This window comes from Tenrec ecaudatus, chromosome 5 (assembly GCF_050624435.1).
Source record: "Tenrec ecaudatus isolate mTenEca1 chromosome 5, mTenEca1.hap1, whole genome shotgun sequence".
NCBI lineage: Eukaryota > Metazoa > Chordata > Mammalia > Afrosoricida > Tenrecidae > Tenrec > Tenrec ecaudatus.
Genome location: NC_134534.1, coordinates 120085239 through 120104660, shown reverse-complemented (window position 1 = coordinate 120104660; position 19422 = coordinate 120085239). Strand labels below are relative to the sequence as shown.

General features: G+C 42.7%; 1 protein-coding gene across 1 annotated transcript in view; it reads left to right on the top strand.

The window, feature by feature from the left end:
- CNTN4 (contactin 4) overlaps positions 1–19422 on the top strand; it is a 626036-nt gene that overhangs the window by 577105 nt on the left and 29509 nt on the right. The window contains exons 12-15 of the mRNA XM_075549881.1: positions 2890–3065; positions 6976–7096; positions 13130–13288; positions 18481–18630. Coding sequence (XP_075405996.1) covers positions 2890–3065; positions 6976–7096; positions 13130–13288; positions 18481–18630 — 606 coding nt within the window. The remainder of the gene's footprint in view (positions 1–2889; positions 3066–6975; positions 7097–13129; positions 13289–18480; positions 18631–19422) is intronic.

Here is a 19422-nt window from a genome sequence, read left to right as displayed (position 1 = left end):
TATATATACCTCATAGCCTGAAGCACAATCTTATGAACTTATAAGATACTCGCCAATGTCCTTCTATGATTGGTTTGCCTTTTTATTTGTTTGATTTGTTCTGCTATAATTTAGTATATAGAAATATCAGGAATATAGTTGAATTCAGAATTTAATTTTATAGGTACATTGTGGGCTTTATATTGAACTTGTGTTAGTCTGAGTAGACTAGAGAAACAAATTTATAGACACTTAAGGTGTATAAGAAAGAGATTTTTATAAAGAGTAATTGTATATTAAGAAGACATCCCAGTCCTGTCCAGATCAAGTCCATAAGTCTGATATTAGCCCACGTATCTGACACTGATCTATAAATTCCTCTTGAGACTCACAAAATCCATGCAATGACACCAAAAGCAGAAAGATCACAGGCCAGTGGGTGGAAAGTCTTGTGGATCCTGTGGCATCGTAAGCATCTGAGCACCGGAAGGGGTCTTCGGGTGGCTCCTCCAGCTCGGGCACTATGATAGCTCCATGTGTCTTGTCAGCTGCAATTTCTCCCAGGGAGTAAGCATGTGCCTCACCTCCTGAGAACTATTTATCTCCTCAGTGCCTCCAAAATGAGGTCATCAAGCTGTGATCTGATTGGCAAGCTAAACTCCACCGCTTCACTCATAAGTCTCAAATTGACAACAGAAAATGGAACTACCACAGAACTCAAACTGCCTTTCACCACTACACCCTCTGACACCATCCAGACATCATGTTTCATGCAAAACAAAAGGTTATTTGTATGTCAGAGTTTCTGCGTGCTTCGAATGGTTAACAAGCTTAGCTGCTAACCAGAAGCTCAAAGTCCGGAGTCTACTCAGAGGCTCTTCAGAAAAGCCTGGCAATTCATAGCTTAAAATACAAACAGCCACTGGAACCCTTCTGGAGCACAGTTCTGCTCTGGCAAACATAGTTTCATCATGAGTAGGAGTTGACTCAACAGTAAGTGATTTTGTTATTAGTATTAGAATTAAGGGGGAAAGAATACTTTGTTGAATCATTGATTCCAATTCACAATGACCCCACACTGCACCGTCGAGCTGCCCTCATTGGACTGCCCTGGACTGTAATCCTTACAGAGGTCGGTCGCCAGGTCTTTTCTCCCTGAAAGCAGCTGCTGGATTCAAACCTCCAACCTTTCAGTTAACAGTACAGTTTTTAGCCATACCACCACAAGAGCTCATTTTTATATGTAAACGTAGTTGTTGGAATTTATGAAGTATTTCAGCTAAGCAAACCCAATTCATCCCCCACCAAAAACCATAAGGTAAAGGATGAGTTAAAAAAAATAAGTTCTGAAGAAAGAATATCGGTATTTTATTTTGTCACTGATGTTAACCACAGCATTATTTATAATTAGATTTACACATATATTAAAATTTGCTAAAATACTTAGTATTTTCCAAAATGGTTAGTCCCAAGCCAGACTTACTGCTATTGAGGGGATGCTGAGTCATAGCTACGCTATAGGAAAGAGTCGAACTGCCTCTGTACATTTCTAAGACAAGTAACTCTAGAGGAGCAGAAAGCCAGTCGTTTTCCCTCGGAAACACTGGTGGTTTGTGTAGGGTACTCGAGAAGCGCCCGAGACTAAATCAGTCGAATTTGAGCAAATAGGCTTTATTGGGGAGAAAAACCAGCCTGAGCAAAGTCCCAGGGTCTACTGTGTCCGGGCCGAGGGAGTGGCACTCCAGACTACAGGAGTGGGGTTTATATAGCCTGGGAACATGTGAGTGGGCTGTCTTGAATCCATATAAGGTAAAGTAGTCAGGGATTGGGAAATTCAGGTATGTCCGGGTTTCTGGAATGTAAGGTGTCTTCCTGGTTCCGCGTGTATTCGTGCTGGGTGCAGAGCGGTGGGTCGAGAACAAAGTGGGCACTGAGCCAAACGGGCTGTGAACAAAAGAAAGAGGGAAAAAAACTTGCAAAGCTGCTTTACATAGCCAGCTCTGGTCAGCTCCGCGGGTGTGTGGGAGATTCAAGGCCACTTGCTGCTGCTTATTTCAGCCAGCTCAGGTCAGCTCCACATGGGTGGGGGAGATTCAAGGTCACTTGCTGTTAGAAGCCCGCCTGGTATTGATTCGGCCATGTAGTTTGAGCTGCGAACTTTGCGATTAACAGCCCAACTTGTAACCACTAAGTCATCAGGGCTCTGTAAAACAGCTAATGCTGCAAACATAATAGTACATCATGTAGTTTAAAACACACACACACACAATATGAGCATGCCTTTATTATAAGGAGAGGGGAAAGGCAGGACAATTCATATGCATGCAGAGTAAGTTTTTATCAATGCAAAAGAAGACAGCTGAAAAACTATGCACCAGAAAGGTGGGAGATAACACACCAAAATGAAAATTAAGGCTTTATCTGGGTAATATGAAAATAGGTATATATATGTTTGTTTTTTATCTCTTCATTTTTTTGAATTTTCTAAATTTCCTCTAGTAGGCATTAATTGCATTACACTCATTATATATATGTAAAATCCCAGGACATTCATGTTAACATGGTTTTTTCCTTTTGCCCTCAGCTGAAATGCTGCTTTCTAGGGACTCAGCACAAGATGGGAAAACTGCTTCACGAGAATGTTTGGGGGCAGGCTGCCCCAACATGGGCCCTTCCGTGAGCATCTCTAGAGACAACCTCTGTGCTCTCCATCTGAGTTGTGTTGCTCTGGGGAAGTTCATATAATTGGTGTTTTCATCTTTTCAGATTAAAAATGACCTCTTGTCCTTTGTCTGTGCTTCCCAGACAACTGAGATTTGCTGGTCACAGTATTAGAACAAGAATAAAAAATAAAACACAAGTTCATGAGATGACTCCTTTCTGTTGTTTTGTTTTGTGTTAACGCTCCAGATCCAACAAAGGTAATGGTACCCCCTTCCAGTATGGATGTCATGGTTGGAGAAAGCATTGTTCTTCCATGCCAGGTAACTCATGACCCCTCACTAGACATCATGTTCACCTGGACGTTTAATGGATACCTGATCGACTTTGACAAAGATGGAGACCACTTTGAACGAGTCGGAGGGGTAAGTATTAATATCAAATGGACCACCAGTGAAACAATTCAGTCGAGTGTCTGAAAAAGGACCCAAGTTACCTACTAAACTAATTTGAATAAATATTGTAATGTGATTCTTTTTTATTTTGATTCAGCACCATGTTTCGAGAAATTCTTGGTTATGTCCTGCTCCTTTTTATATGATAAATGCATTATTTATTGAGCATTAATTGTTGGATGGGGTACATGGCTAAGTGCTAGACTGAAAACAGATGACTGTTCAAACCAACCCAGAGGCTCCTTAGAAGACAGAGGGCTGTCAATCTGCTTCTGAAAGACTACAGTCTTGAAAACTCTAAGGAGCAGTTCTCCCTGCATGCACGAGGTCACTGGGACATGGAATCAACTGGGTGACAACCAATAACAGCAGCAACTCATGAAGTAGCCACTATACCTGTGGCAGGCCTTCTGTTCACCCCTCAACGATCCCATAGGCTAGCTATTCATCCCTGTGGAACAAAAAGGGAATGCAGGCCAGAGGCATTATAGTGCCTCATAGCTATGAAAGTGCAGAACTCACCTCTAAACTTCACACCTCCGGCGCCATGCTATATACCCTGTACCACAGAACCCAAGTAAGTAAACAAATTGAGGAAAGTTTCCTCCACTGTTTGTAAGATGATGCATAAAGGCCCTATAAAATAAGCCAAAAAATGCAAAACAAACCAAACAGAACCCCAGGCCAACTGCCATCAAGTCAATTCTAATTCACAATGAACCTTTCTAGGATTTGGGGGACCGTACATCTTTCTCAGAGCAGACAGCTCTCCCTTGGATTGGTTGATGGGGTTAAATCAAGGAGCCACCCAGGCTCCTTATGTTCTATGTAAGGCTCTCTTTAAAACCTGTAAGTAATTCATTGGGTTAGTTATCTCCTGGTAATTTGAATTCAAAAGTTTGAGTTTATAAAATGCCTATTTGCCATTAAAATGTACATCACCATTGCACATGCAAGAGTAGGGATCAATTTGTGTCTACAGCTATTACCAAAAACTTGGTGTTTTTTGTTTTGTTTTTTGCCAGGACACAGCCACACATTCCCACTGGTAATGGAAACTTACACTTGCCGCCTTTCTCATGGATAGGCCCAGACAAAGGCGCAGAACATGAAAAGGAGGCTATTTTTAAAGTTTTCTCTCTCCCCACCCACCGCTATACGAACTTGACGTGCTGTTTCATCTTCACCCTCCTATGTTACGAATAAATACCGTAAAGCTTACAAATCTATCCACATGGTATAACCAGTCGCCACTAAGTCGATGGACTCACGGGCCCATGAGTCAGAGAGGACTGTGACTCACGGGGTTTGCAGTGGCAGGCTTTTCCAAAATAGACCACCAGGCTCTTCTCCAGTGTCTCTAGGTGGGCTTGACATCCAACTTTTTGGGGAGCAATAGAATATATTAACCATTTGTACTACCCAGGGACTTCCCCATGTGACGTATGGAGGGCATATTTTCCACTCAACTGGAATACTAGCTCTACTTATTATCCCTTTACTGCCGTTCTCAAAGACTTCTCAAGTCACTGAAACATACTGGAGTGACTGCTTTCAACACTTCCCCAGGGATGGCACCTAACTGACACCACTGTAGCAGGAATTGGTCATTAGCGATTATGACGTTAGGAATTCTCTCTTGTAACCTAGGTTGAGAAAGGCTTGATGGCATTGCTAATATGAGCCATCTTGGTCCTAATGCACATAGTTCAACCTAAATACCTGGACTAAATGAATAAGAGACCAACTACTTCACAAAGACATTAAATACTTTCAGTTCCAGAAAATTACATAGCTCAAAATGCCAACCTCAAGAGTAATACTTGATACCATATTAATAATTGTGTTATTTCAAGGAAGGGAGCATTGATTCTTGATTAGAGGGTTGGTGGTTCGAACTGGACATCCATTCCAGGGGAGAAAGGTGAGGCGGTCTGCTTCTGTAAATATTTACATTCTCGGAACCCTATAAAAGGTTGATATGAGTTGGAATCCACTAGATGCCAGAAAGTTTGTTTTGTTTGTTTTTGGTAATCTTTACTGGAGTAGATCATCAAGTTGCTGTTTTATGAAGCCACAGAGTGGGTTCAAACTGCCAACCTCTTGGTTAACAGCCAAGCTTTCATCATTAACAGAAATGGATGAGCAATTATTATCTCATTTTACTGAGTAGTTATGAGATTGAGCAATAAAAAAATGGAATCCAGACGAAGCCCCAACTTATAAAGAAAAGATCTTTCAGGTGAAAATACACAGCGCTTCTTGAATTAAGTTTATTATGTTTATCTTAATTTTTTCACAAAAATATTTGATCCTAGCCCATCATACAGCCAGCCCTCCATACAGACTGCACTTTGCAGTCTTAGAAGATTTCACATACTTGTATCGAATTTTATTCTCACAATCTAGCACAGTAGGCCATGCATTCTTCTTTGACCAGTGAAAAAAACTAAGGCTAAGAAAATTAAGAGGTTTTGATTCATGAAGCTATAAGGCAGGGATCAGCTCAAAACAACTAAGTCTCAGAAACTAGAGTTCTCTTCTTTTGCTTAGCTTCCAACACTATCTTTTAACACAGTTCTCCATGAATATTTGAAGCCTCTTAGAATTTACAATAATTAGGAGTTCCATTTTCTCTATTGTCCATTGTAAATACAAATGTGATGTGTTATACTGAAACAAAAGATGGAAATCAAGTACACACTCATTTCAAATGAGGATAAGGTCTTTCTCCAGGGTAAAATAAACTAGAGCCAGACTGCGTGGGTTCAAATACTGACTTTGACTTTGACTAGGTGACTCAGTTTTTGTGTTTCACCTTCTTTATTCAGCACATGAAAGTAAGAAGAGCTCATAACGCTTGAATGGTAGAGCCGACCCTATAGGAGATACCCTATGGGAAATACCCTATGGGAAATGATAAGATGAGCTCTCATTATTGTTGCTTAAAGGGCTGATGATATGAGGGTCAGTGTTAGCTTCACAGCCTAGATATCGTTTGGGGTGAGAATGCTGATGAGTGGGGATTATTCCCTAAGACATCTCTCCTCTCATCAGTTGGGCATTCCCCCCAAAACACAGCTCCCTAAACCCTGCCCCTGGGGCGTTCTCTTGCTCAATCTATGTTCTCCAATTTTTCGGTTAACAGGGCTATGAAACCAGACTCCAACGTGTAGCCGTGTCTTCAATTAAACTGCTATTTTTGAGGTAGTTTCTGGAGGCACTTCCTCATATTTATTTAAAGTACTGTGCTGGTGAGCGGTGCAGAAATATTTCTGGGCCACATAGACATCATTTCCAGAATGTAATTAGTCCTATTCATCTGCTAATCAAACATGCATTTGGCATTTGGAAAACAAATTAGCACTGTTCCACACTAGGTGATGTAAGATTTCCTTGGAGAATCTGGGCCTCTTAATTCTTTAATTCAAACCTGGGAGCAATCAACATGCTGGCTCTGAGACAAAGTTGTGCACTGAAAATGCATATGCCTCCAAATGCATTAGCTTCCTCTTTCCAAATATAGAGTTCCAAAGTATCAGAATGACAGTGAAGGTGAAAGATAGAAGGAAGGCTTGTCAGGAAAACACCCAGGCTTCAATCAGATGCCACCTTCCATAAGCTGAAGTGCTTCCAGCCCCGGTGTAAACGGTCCCAGAGAAGCCAGACACCTGAGGTCTTGTTGAAGGCCTCTTCTGGACATGTTCCTGTTCTTATCTGCCAGGAAGCCGCACATACTTTTAATAGGCCATGGCTTGCATCACTAATGTTTTCACCAGCCAGTGTAAAATAAATCCATCAGTCACAGCGTCCTTCATGTGATAATGCTATTTAGAGCTCATTAAAAAGTAATTGTAGCCACTTTCCCCTATTTTATCAGCAGGATTCAGCTGGTGATTTGATGATCCGAAACATCCAGCTGAAGCATGCTGGGAACTACATCTGTCTGGTACAAACAAGTGTGGACAAGCTATCGGCTGCTGCAGACCTGATTGTAAGAGGTATTTGGAATTTGGTTGTTTTTTCCTTTTGTCTTTAACATATTTTGTGATATTTACTCTAGCACAGAGTTCTAAAAGCATCAGTGGTTTAGTATTCTGGAGAAAGGCAGGTTGAAGCTGAACATCGTGAAGAGTGGTGAGGAGCATGCCGAAGTTTGGCGTGCATCTCTTTCTCATAGGGACGCATCAGAAGCTACTCAACAAGTTCGGTTTCCTTACACTAAAAATAATTCCCATGATAATTGTTGACAGACTTGTATGGCCTTTTAGAAAAGATTAATAAAAGCAAATTATATTAAATGTAATCAGACTGTGTTTGGGGCCACCTTTAGAATAGCAGCTTCAATAAAATCCTCACCAGGCCTAAAGTTAAAAGTGCTACCCTGGGAGAAGAAGGTGGAGTACGGGGAGGGTATGGTGAGCAAATAACGCTATAGACAGGGGAACAACTAGGGAATTAAAACCAACAACAAGATGGTTGGATGTCAGAGCAACAGCAATCTAGCTGAGAGGAAGTACTAAGAGGTGGAAGAAGGAGGACTGTTGGTGGGGCAGGAGGAAGGCAAAAGGAAACTGAGAAAGGCTCTAGGAAGCAAAGCTATAGGTAGAGGTATTAACAGAAGTGTGTAAATACATTAATCCATTAAAATATAGGTATTGGCCTAGGTACATATATTTATAAGGCAATTCTCTGAGATTTTGGATGGACTTCGGGCCACAGCTCATACCCTCCGTCAATACACGAACACTTTATTCTAACAAACTGGCATTTTGTGATGCTCACCACCCCCCCTCACCCCTGCCAGCACAATCGCTGAAGACAAAGTGGATGCATAAGAAAATGTGGAGAAGAACATGGATGGTGCCCAGCTATTGAAAGATATAGAATCTGGTATCTTAAAGGCTTGAAGTTAAACCAGTGGTCTTCCCACAGTGAAACAATGAGCCCACGTGTGGAAGAAGCGCACCAGCTGGTGCATTCATGAGGTGTCATTGGGACTGGGTAGCAGGCATCAGAATATTCATTACAAACAATAAACAAACAAAGAAAAACACATTGTTGGGAATGAGTGGGGGTTGAAGCAGAGACCCAAAGTTCATCTGTAGACAATGGAAATCCCCCCACAGAGGGGTTGTCAGGAAGGGAAGAGTCAAGCAGGGTGCAGTAGAGTGCTGATGAATCACAATGTTCCTCTGGTTCCTTGAGGCCTCCTCACCCCCACTGTCATGACCCCAGTGCAGCCTCTCACTCTGGACTGAACCAGAGCATGTACACAGTATAGAGAAGAGATACAGCTCACGACACACAAAATCCAGCAACGGGAATGGGAATAACAATACCAGAAGGGGGCAGGGAAGGGGGCGGAGCAGAAGGGAGAAAGGGTGAACCAATCGCAACTATTGGCCCGTAACCACACACACCCCTCCAGGGGGAAGAATAACAGAAACCATGGGGGAAGGGAGGCAGCAGTGTGAGCTATGAAAATAATAACAGTTTATAATCTATCAAGGGATCACAAGGGAAAATAATATTTAAAATCTATCAAGGGGTCACGGGAAGAGAGGATCTGTACTAAGGGCTCAATAGAAAGTAAATGTTTAGAAAAGAATGATGGCAACATATGTACAAATATGTGTGATACAATTGATGTATAGATTGCAAAAAAGAGTTTTAAGAGCCCCTAATAAAATGATCTCTTAATAAAAAAAATGTTTTAAGTGCTGCCCTGTCTTGCTTTTGGTGATATGCTTTGGGAAGCAGTGGTTTAAGCTTTGGAATGAAACACACAACAGTCTCAGCTGTAGTAAATAGTAACCTGAGTGCAAAGTCTGACACTTTTGAGCCTCTCTTTGGTACTACCAACATCACCTAACTTGGACCTGACAACTGAAAGCACCTGGCTGAGCTGTGCCAATTTGGGACTGCCTGAATCCCAAATCTCACCAAACCAATTTTTAATGTAATAATAAATACACTTTTAAAACAGTAACAACATCACATTTTAAGACATACTGCTTCACCCCCATCAGAATGGCTATGATATAGATAGGTAGGTAGATAGGTAAATAGACCCAAAACCAAACTAACTACCATCAATTGATTCTGGCTCTAAAGAGACCCAATAGGACAAAGTAAAATTTTCCCTGTGGGTTTCTGGGATTGTAAATCTTGACAGGAGTAGGAAGTCTCATCTCTCTGCCAGATAGATGAGAGATAGATAGATAGATAGATAGATAGATAAAAACAGGTGTTGGCAAAAAATATAGAAAAAAAGGAACCCTATGAGTAATGTGCTCATAGGAATATAAAATGGTATGGCCACTATGAAGAACAGTTTGGCAGTTCTTCAAAAAGTTGAATATAGAATTAACAGATGACCCAGAAATTCCACATTTGCGTATATAACCCAAGGAACAGGAGGAAGAACCACAAACAGAGACCTGTCCACTCATGTTCATGGAAGCTGAATTGATAATAGCTAAAAAATGGAACATTCTAAATGTCTCCCGACAGACAGATTGATAAACAGATGTGATCTACATAGGCAGTGGAATAGTCCTCAGCCATAATCCAAAGGCCACCATCAGATAGAACGAGAGACAGCTGTGACATCTAAAGGCGGTGGAGAAATGACCACAAGGAGAAATGCAGCCTGAGGCCGGCCGCAACAGGGAGAGCCCTGAAGTAAATCCGCTGCAGAAGGACAAATCACGTATGATCGCACACCGATGGGAGAACAGAAACCAAAGAGTTATTTGGAAAAGGATATCGATAATGGTGTTCAAACAAGAAGGATGTAACCAATGCCGCTGGCTTTTCCAAGCCTGTATAAAGTGAAAGGACTGATTATATCACTTGCCTACCCACCCAACCCATCCCCCATAAAGAGAAAGAGAAAACATACTTTTTAATGAAAATCAAACTTATTGTGAACCTGCTAACATCCCAGAATGGAAACTATGCTCAGGGCTTTTCCAAAACGGAGAGCGAGACCAAGCAAGAGCATCAGAGTAATCTCTGAGCTAGTGTCTCCTTTATCTGAATTCAAGGCAGTTAGGCACCTTCAACCAACTGGGGGGGGGGGGGCAAAGCAGATTCCAGGATCTCAGAATTGAAGGCAGGGTGACTGAGTGCACAGAGAACAAAGTATAATTGGAAGTAGCAAAAGTGTTGCTACAGCCCCAGGTATGCAGGAGGAGAAAAATGTGTGGGAGTTAGCAACCGAAAGGAATGGTCAAGATGGGTTCATGCTTCGGTTTACCTTCCTGATGGGTCTGCTTTCTCTCCTCTTTACAGTGTCCGCAAGTCTTTCTCAGTGGCATGTGTAGACAAGGGCCAGACAAGGGGACAAACATTAAGCCTGGGTAGACTTCCTGATAGAATAAGTTATAAAAACATGTTCATTTCTATTTTAAAATACACCAGAGTTGGTCTGTGGTCCCCTTGGGAACAAAGAATTCTGTTGCTGAGAATGTATCCTCTATTTAATTAGGATAATGTTCAGATCAGCAGTTTAAACACCAATAAATTAGACTAATAAATATTTAAATCAGTAATACTTGAAGTTCTTAAATGATATTGTATACTTCGTTTCACAGAAAATCACATTAAATACCAAGAGGAATTTGCAAGCACAGACTAAAAAAAAATCTAGTCTAATTAGCTAATAAAGCCAATAAATTAATATGCCATTTAAAGGCAGAATTGCCCATTTTTATCTCTCTAGCTCTGCCCTGGTGACTTTTCTGCATACCAGAAGGAAGGCAGCAATACATTTAAAGTGCCCTGTGAGAGAATTTTGTACGTCAGACTAGCGTAGTGTTGGGGTTTTGTTCGGGGGCCATGGCGTCTCTGAGGTCAGCTCTGTTCCCTTTGTAAGACTTGGATGACCCACCCTTCTCGGAGAGACAGCAGAGGCTCACATGTCAGGCCAATGTTCCCCTGCTGTTGCCTGTGACAAAAGCTGCTACAAGCCACCGAGCACGTTATCATTTTGTTCAGAGGATAAGCATGTACACACTCTCGTTTTGAAAGCGGGACCAACTTCCCCAAACCCAAGTTGGTAAACATTCTGTAAGGTCGTATTTTCACCCTGGTGGGGGCGGGTGTCAGGAAGAGACAGCAGCAAGACAGCAATGAAGGTGTCCTCGCAGCCTCAATGCCAAATTCCTGGCACCCCTTCCCATCCTTCAGACTCCAGAGTCAACAGAGGACTCCGGTGCTTCTCGTCAGTTTACTTCTTTGGAGAGAGTGGAAAAGAAGATTTCCCCCCCCCCCCCCTTACGGCACCTGGATCTGAAAGCTCATCAAGGAAGCATCCCTAGGATAACGGATGGAACCACTAGGAGGGGAAATCGAGCAAGCTAAAAAGGAGATTAATCATTTTCTACACCTTGTCTGGTTAATGTGGGTCCCAGCGACCAAAGGTTACCTCTGCCCTATGCGGGTGGCATTAGACAGGCGTGCTAAAATGTCACCGTGGAAAATTAATCCATCTCGGCCTACAGATTGCCAGGCATTTCATTCAGGAGTGGGAGGGAGGAGATAAATTTAGTTTCACCTGTGGGTCTATAAAAATGATTTTTAAAAAAGGAAAGAGAGATGTAGGGCATCACATAAAGGGCACAGGAGTGAATCCCACAGGAACATCTTGCTTCAGGAAATTACCAGTAACTTTCCACCACTGTTAGGGGTCTCTTTTTGCACGCCCCTGTGACATGGCCCAAGAGTATTTTGGCAGCAAATTTGATTGCTTTATCAGGGATTAGCAAATACCTCCTAGGAACATTTCTTTATGCCGGGCTAATGGCATGAGGTTTGTCATTTTGTCACCCGCGCAATCACCTCCTCTCCCAAGGCGGTCAATTGTGGCTTGTTAAAACTGCATTTAACTGGCCAGTGAGAGCTTTCCACATTTGAAAAGAGTACAGCTTTGGGTCTTTGCTCTGACTCTGTGATGTTTTGTGTTTGCCTGCCAGCCACTTTCCTTTCTGATTTCCACTCTGTTCCTTTCTGATTCCCAAGCCATCTTTTAAATCTGATTTCCTCCCCTTTAAGTGGGCTAAGTACATGGGCAGGAACAATGAACATCAGGAGGATAAGTAGCAAAATGCTGGTATGACTTGCAGAAAGTGTAACTGAGGGACTTTAGCTTCCAGACTGATTTTGAGATGACTTTGAAGAAGGGGGAGTCTGGCGGCTTCGGAGCACTGAATGGTCTCCCAGCAGAGCCCCTCACAGAGACGTGGCTTCCCATTGGGTGCTAGGGGAGAGATGCTGAACAAACTAGGAGGAGCACACTGAGAAGATGCTCTGGAATGTCACCATGTTTCTTCTCCTGAGCATGGATGCCCCAGAGCTGAGGACTGACTCAAGGTCACCTGACAATCCTAACACTGATAATAGTAGCAGAGCGATTACACATTGAACTGCTGACTACAAGATCAGCAGTTTGAAACCACCTGGTGCTCCTCAGAGAAACTCAGGCCTTTCTACTCCAGAAAAGAGGTCCCGTCTTGGAAACTCACAAGGGCAGTTCTACCCTGTCCTATAGGGTGGCTTCACTATGAGTTGGCATCGACTCGGCAATGAATTTGGTTTTGTTTGTTTGTTTTGATAAAATTGGCTGATCCCTAATTGTTGTCATCGCAGCAGTTCCAACTCATGGCAATCCAGTGTGTCCAAGATTGTAAATCTCCAGAGAAGTAGAAAGCCCTGTCTTTCTCCCAAGGAACACCTACCTGGTGGTTTCGAACTACTGATTTTGCTATTATCCATTACCCTCTAGCATACATATCTTATTGTACATTGTTTTCCTGTGACTTTTTCCCATAAACCCCTAGAACAAAGGATCATGCCCCATTCACTGTGGAATTTCGAATCCCAGCAAAATACTGGTACCAGGTAGATGGATTTGACAAGTGAGGGACTGTGAGTGGATAATAAATTATTGGCTGGATCAGTGCCTTGGATTGCTCACTGGGCTACTTATTGCACACTGCTCCAATTGTAATGCTCTTGCTTGTTCCCAGGTCCCCCAGGTCCCCCAGAGGCTGTGGTCATAGATGAAATCACGGATGCAACTGCTCAGCTCTCCTGGAGACCTGGGCCTGACAACCACAGCCCCATCACCATGTATGTCATCCAAGCCAGGACGCCATTCTCTGTGGGCTGGCAAGCAGTCAATACAGGTACCTTCCAGGATGCCCAGTCCTTGGGTCACTTCAGAAATACTAGAATTCCAGATCAAAGATGAAGCACTGTGGCAGATATCATGGGACCCCCGCAAGCTCTCATCCAGATGTAGCGATAAATGATGCATAATGGCAGTTTCCTAGACCTCCGTCAAATGTATATCACCTACAAAATCGTGTATTTGATGTTTTTCTTTACATCAATTCATGTGTTTATCTGGTCATTTCATTTGTCCTAAGCAATAATATCTGTGCGAAAGCAGGTATATTGAGCTGGTTATGTTTCCTACTTTATACAGAGCAAAAGGTGCTTTCACACCCTCTGTTCCATAGGAGAAAGCCATGCCCATCCACTTCCATAAAGACAGCAGCCTTGGAAACCGTGTGGGCAGTTCCACTTTGTCTCACATGGTCCCTATGAGTGGTGGCGATGGGTGAAGTTGTTTTTTGTTTTGTTAATAAAAGCATACCAATAAAAGTATGCCTTGGGAAGCAGTGACTTATCTCATTTTTAGTCATGGTCTTTGTAAAGTTTATGCACTGGATTGAGACACTAGGGACTGGATGGAGTGCCTTGTCTCATGACCCATTTCTATGGAAGACTAATTTGGAATGTGAAAAGATGTGAATTTTATTTATATTAAAAATACTTTTGTTGACTATCTGCACCTTTATCAATACCTCCTCAATTGGCGATTTTATTTGGCTTTCCTTTGGGGACAGTTGAACAAATAAGTAGTTATTGCAAATAAAACATGTACTCCTATAGTCTCCAATGACTGGCTGTTGACCTTGTTGTTTGAGGTAGACACAAATGAAGTGATGTCCAATTTTAAGCCAATCAAATTTGTCATATTGATACTAGCATCCTCGTAGTTTTTGCTTAAGCTCATCCAATCTCAGCAATGGGTTTCCATGCTTCTGACTGTAACTTCTGACTTTCTTTTGATTCACAGGAATGTCTCAGGGAGGAGATGTAGGGAAACTCTAGAAGGTGTGCTCATTGTTAGGTGCCACACAGGTGGCTCCCACTCATGAACGCCACAGAGGGAAACTCAGCTGTTACTGTTTGAGCCGATTGTGGCAGCCACCGGGTTAATCCAGCTTATCCAGGGCTTCCTGATTTTCACCGACTCTGTAGTTTACCAGGCATGATACAGTGTTCCAGGGACTGGTCTCTCTAAAGAGCATGTCCACAGTACACACACACAAGTCTTGCCATCCTCTCTTCTTTGTTGTTTTGGCAGTCCATGGTACTTCCCACAACATTCTTCCCAAACGCCATATTAACATATATCCATTGTGCTGTGGTCTTTATTATTCGTTCTCCGCATCTGAGGTGCATCTTAGCCCTCCATGTGATATCTTTGTTCTATAACACGTTAAAGAGGTATGGTGCAGCAGATTTCCCAACCCATCATTTGATGCCTTGACTATTGTTTTCATTAGCATTGATTGTGGATACAAATAAAATGAAATCATTAACAGCTTCAAGCTTTTCTTTATCGTGATCATGTTAGTTATTACTTTGGCTGTGAGGATTAAGGTTTTCTTGATATTGAGTTAAAATCCATACTGAAGGCTGTTTCTAGACATTCGTATTAAGTGCTTCAAGTCCTCTTGACTTTTAGCAAGTCAGTTTGTGTCATGCGCACATCGAAGTTTGCTCGTGAGCCTTCCTCCAATCCTGATGTCTCATTCTTCTTCATATGGTTCAACTCTTGAATTCTTTGCTCAGCATATTAATTGAATAGATGTGGTGAAAGATACAACTTTGACACGCATCTTTCCTAATTTCACACCATCCTCTGGTTCTCTTCTAATGACTGTTTCATGGTCTGCGTGCAGAATCTGCATGAACACAATTAAGTATTCAGAAATTTTTATTCTTTGAAATCTAGAAATTAGGAGATAGGAATTCTAGTCTCTGGCACCTTCCCTGAGAAAGTCTTGGAGAACCAACAGATAAGTCTCTATATATCTTCATGTTCCTCTTTTGTTAAATGGGCATGATAAGAAAATAAATAACAAATTTGAAAGCATTTTTAATAGAAATTGCTGTATTTCTTGGTTTCTTCCCCCACTTCATTGAGAGTAGATGTTATTAGAATCCCTGTAGATTGATATGGAAGCCAAGGCATGGGAAGATAAGTAATATGCCTAAAGTCATTAAGCTCCTAAGCATGACTTCAGTAATAGAACCCACGTGGTCTGATCTGCAAACAGTCAGAGGGAAGGAAGCTGGCTGCCTTTCATCCTGCTGTGCAGGGGTTGGCCATGAGTCAAGGACCACCTCATTACCAGCTAACAGCAACAAGAGATCCGATTCCAGGTTCCATGCACTCAACTTTTGAAAGACAGGAAGGAATATGGCAAGTGCTGTTGTTGGAGTCGTACCGAATGATGTCCTCAGCTGGGTCACATTGTACAGTCTCCCATGAATCTTCTGAACGCAGCGGGAAATCTGTACACTAATTGGTTTGAAAGCCGAAAACTTGTTCAGTGAGCAGGAAAGCATATTAGGATCATCATAGCTTATGGCATCAAGCAATGGTCGATGTCTTCTTGTGAAGAAATTCTTTAAATATTGCTAGATGAACACATAACTTTTACCTTTCTGTCATTGTTTATACATATAAATCATTTTATTGGGGGCTCGTACAACTCTTATCACAATCCATACATCCATCCACTGTGTCAAGCACCTTTGTTGCCATCGTCATTCTCAAAACATTTGCTTTCTACTTGAGCCCTTGGTATCAGCTCCTTTTTTTTCCCCTCCATCCCTCACCCTGCCTCACGAACGCTTGATAATTTATAAATTATTATTATTCCATGTCCTACACTGTCTGATGTATCCCTTCACCCACTTTTCTGTTGTCTGTCCCCCAGGAAGGGTGTTATATGTAGCTCATTGTGATCAGTTCACACTTTCTCCCCCTCCTTTGCCTTACCCTCCTGGTATCTCTACTCTCATTATTGGTCCTGAGGGGTTTATCTGTCCCGGATTGCTTGTGTTTTCAGCTCTTATCTGTACCAGTGTACATGCTCTGGTCTAGCCGGATTTGTAAGGTAGAATTGGGACCATGATAGCGGCAGGGAGGAAGCATGAAAGAACTAGAGGAAAGTTGTATGTTTCATCGGTGCTATACTGAACCCTGACTGGCTCTCTCCTCCCCATTACCCTTCTATAGGGGATGTCCAGTTGCCTACAGATGGGCTTTGGGTCTCCACTCCATACTCCCCCTCATTCACAATGATATAATTTTTTGTTCTTTCATGCCTGGTACCTGATCCTATTGATACCTCGTGATCACACAGGCTGGTGTGCTTCTTCCATGTGGGCTTTGTTGCTTCTGAGCTAGATGACCACTAGTCTATCTTCAGGCCTTTAAGATCCCAGATGTTATAACATTTGATGGCCAGAAACCATCAGCTTTCTTCCACATTTGCTTATGCACATGCTTTGTCTTCAGTGATCATGTCGGGAAGGTGAGCATCGTGGAATGCCAGGTTAATTAAACACAGTGTTCTTGTACTGAGGGAGTACTTGAGTGGAGGCCCAATGTCCATCTGCTACCTTAATACTAAACCTATAAATACATGCACATAGATATATTTTCCCATCATCATATATAAATATATTTACATATGTACATGCCTGTATTTAGACTTCTATACATGCCCTTTGCCTCCTACCTCCATCCTCTATTTCCTTTTACTTTCCTCTTGTCGCACTATTACGTTCAGCCTTCATTTCAGTTTCAGCAATTCCTCTCAGTGACATTGCCCTTGATCAAGTCCTACCAGGCTTCCTACACCCTCCTTGCTATGGATTTTAGATCCCTTGTTTCTCTTTGTCCCTGGGGTTGACACCCACTTCCAGTTCCCCACCGCCCCCTCTCCTATTCCACCCCCCCCCTCCAGAACCATTGGTCCTATTGTTTTCTCCTCCAGATTGTTTATCTCGTCTATCTTATCTAGATAGACCTGCAGAGATAATAATGTGCACAAAAAAACCAGACCTTTCTGTCATTTTTTGTGTTCTTTGTGGACTCTCCCTTTTATGTTTGCAGACTCTTTCTAAAATAATTAATATACTTAATTGACAGTGTGCTGTGGACTTATAGCATTATACCTTCATAATTATATTAACTTATCAAGTTTGAACCTATTACCACAGAATCAATGCTGACGCATGTGTACTTCTGACTCGTGACTTCATGTGTCAAAAGTAGACATAGGATTTTCAGTAGCTGTAATCTTATGAAAGATCAGCAAACTTTTCTTCGACAGCATCACTCGGCAAACCCAAACCACCAATCTTTTGGACAGTAGTCAAGCTCAAATGATACCCACTCAGGGACCGGCATTGTAAGTCAAAGAGCTGGGACCATGGAGTCTGACAGAGGGAGATGTAATTCAAGCTCTGCCCTTTACTTGCTCTGCAATGTAGAGTAAGCCACTTGCCTTTTCTAACATAATATTTTTCTCAGATAATAATTTCACCTTATTTCTCAAAAAGAAAAAATAACTCAGACTCCCTGCCATCAAGCTGATTCAGATTCATAGCAACCCCACAGGACAGCGGAGAAACCCCGTGTGTTTCCAAAGCTGTCACTCTTTACAGGAGCAAAACCCGTAACTTCTCCCTCGGATTGGCGGTTGGCCTTGCAGTTAGTAGCTGAATGTTAGAAGCTCCATGCCATTAGGTGTCCTACGTTATTGCTGGCATAGTGATAAGATTTAAACCGTGAGCTCGGTCCTCGCTCACTGCCATCAAGTCAGAGCTGACGCTTAGTGGCCCTTTGTGGGTGTCTGAGACTGTAACTGCCTACAGGAGTAGAAACCCCAGTGTTGCTCCCACAGAGCTGCTGTGGTCTCAAACTGCCAACCCTGTGGATCGCAGCGCACACCATAAGTACTGGATAATGAAGGTGGTAACATAATGATTGCAGCGAGGTAGTTTGGGGCTTGAAGACTACATGTTTTATGGTACTATCTGCTGCTACTGATTTGAATTTATTGCTTTGTACTGAGATGACCTGTCTGTGACAGCTGCTTGGTCGGCTTCTGTCAGGCCAACTTTGATGTGCGGGACACAGTAATGATGATGATGAGGAGGAAATGTAGGAGTTCTCAGCCTCGGGGAATTCTGTGAAACATGCCCACCTTTTGATGTCCTACAGTTCCAGAACTCATTGATGGAAGGACGTTCACAGCGACTGTGGTGGGCTTGAACCCGTGGGTGGAATACGAATTCCGCACAGTTGCAGCCAATGTGATTGGGATTGGGGAGCCAAGCCGGCCCTCAGAGAAACGGAGGACCGAAGAGGCCGGTGAGTAGCACCCAGCGTAGAGCTGGTCCATTGTTTCGGGAGAAGGATTTTACTCTCTCAGCTCTTCAGCCCATGTGAGGCTCTGTATTAGCATACTCTCTCCCTTGAATAATTGTTAGATGGAATGGAAAGCAAGCCTCCAGTAGAAAAGCTGACCAGTCGGTGAGCTTCCCTTCGGAGTCAAGTGCTCACCAGTCCCTGCATTCCTACTATGTGTATAAGCACAGACTGCAGTGTTTGGGTGAGCCATTTGGCACCAGGATCACCCTAACGTGATTTGTTGGTTTAATCCACACACCACATTGCAGAAGATCATGTCACAGAAATCACACATGGCAAAGGGTGTGCGTATCACGTGAGCATGTTCCCTAACATTTCCTCCGAGTGTGCACCACTCCCGGGAGCTGAAGTTCAGACAGTGGCTAATTCCTGCAGGACGTGTCAGCAACTGAGTGCGGTCCTCTGCTTGCCCTGCTAGAAGCAGTAGGGACAGAGTCAGATGAAGCCATCTGGGCCAGTGGTACTTTCACGTTGCTCTGTCTTCTCTGTGGTACGTTCCTGGCTGTGGCCTGGCTCAGTGTCTGCTGAAGGAATTGCAAGACCCTCATCAAATGGGAATTCTGACCTTATACTTAGGGGAAAAAACCTCCATGTACACCCACTTCATTAACCAAACAGATATAGATGCTGCCAGCTACATGCCCACAGCCAGACTTTATTATTATTTTTTTTTTGGTCTAGTCTTTCCTTTATATCAGAGGAGGGTAGAGGGAGAACATATATCATAGGTTC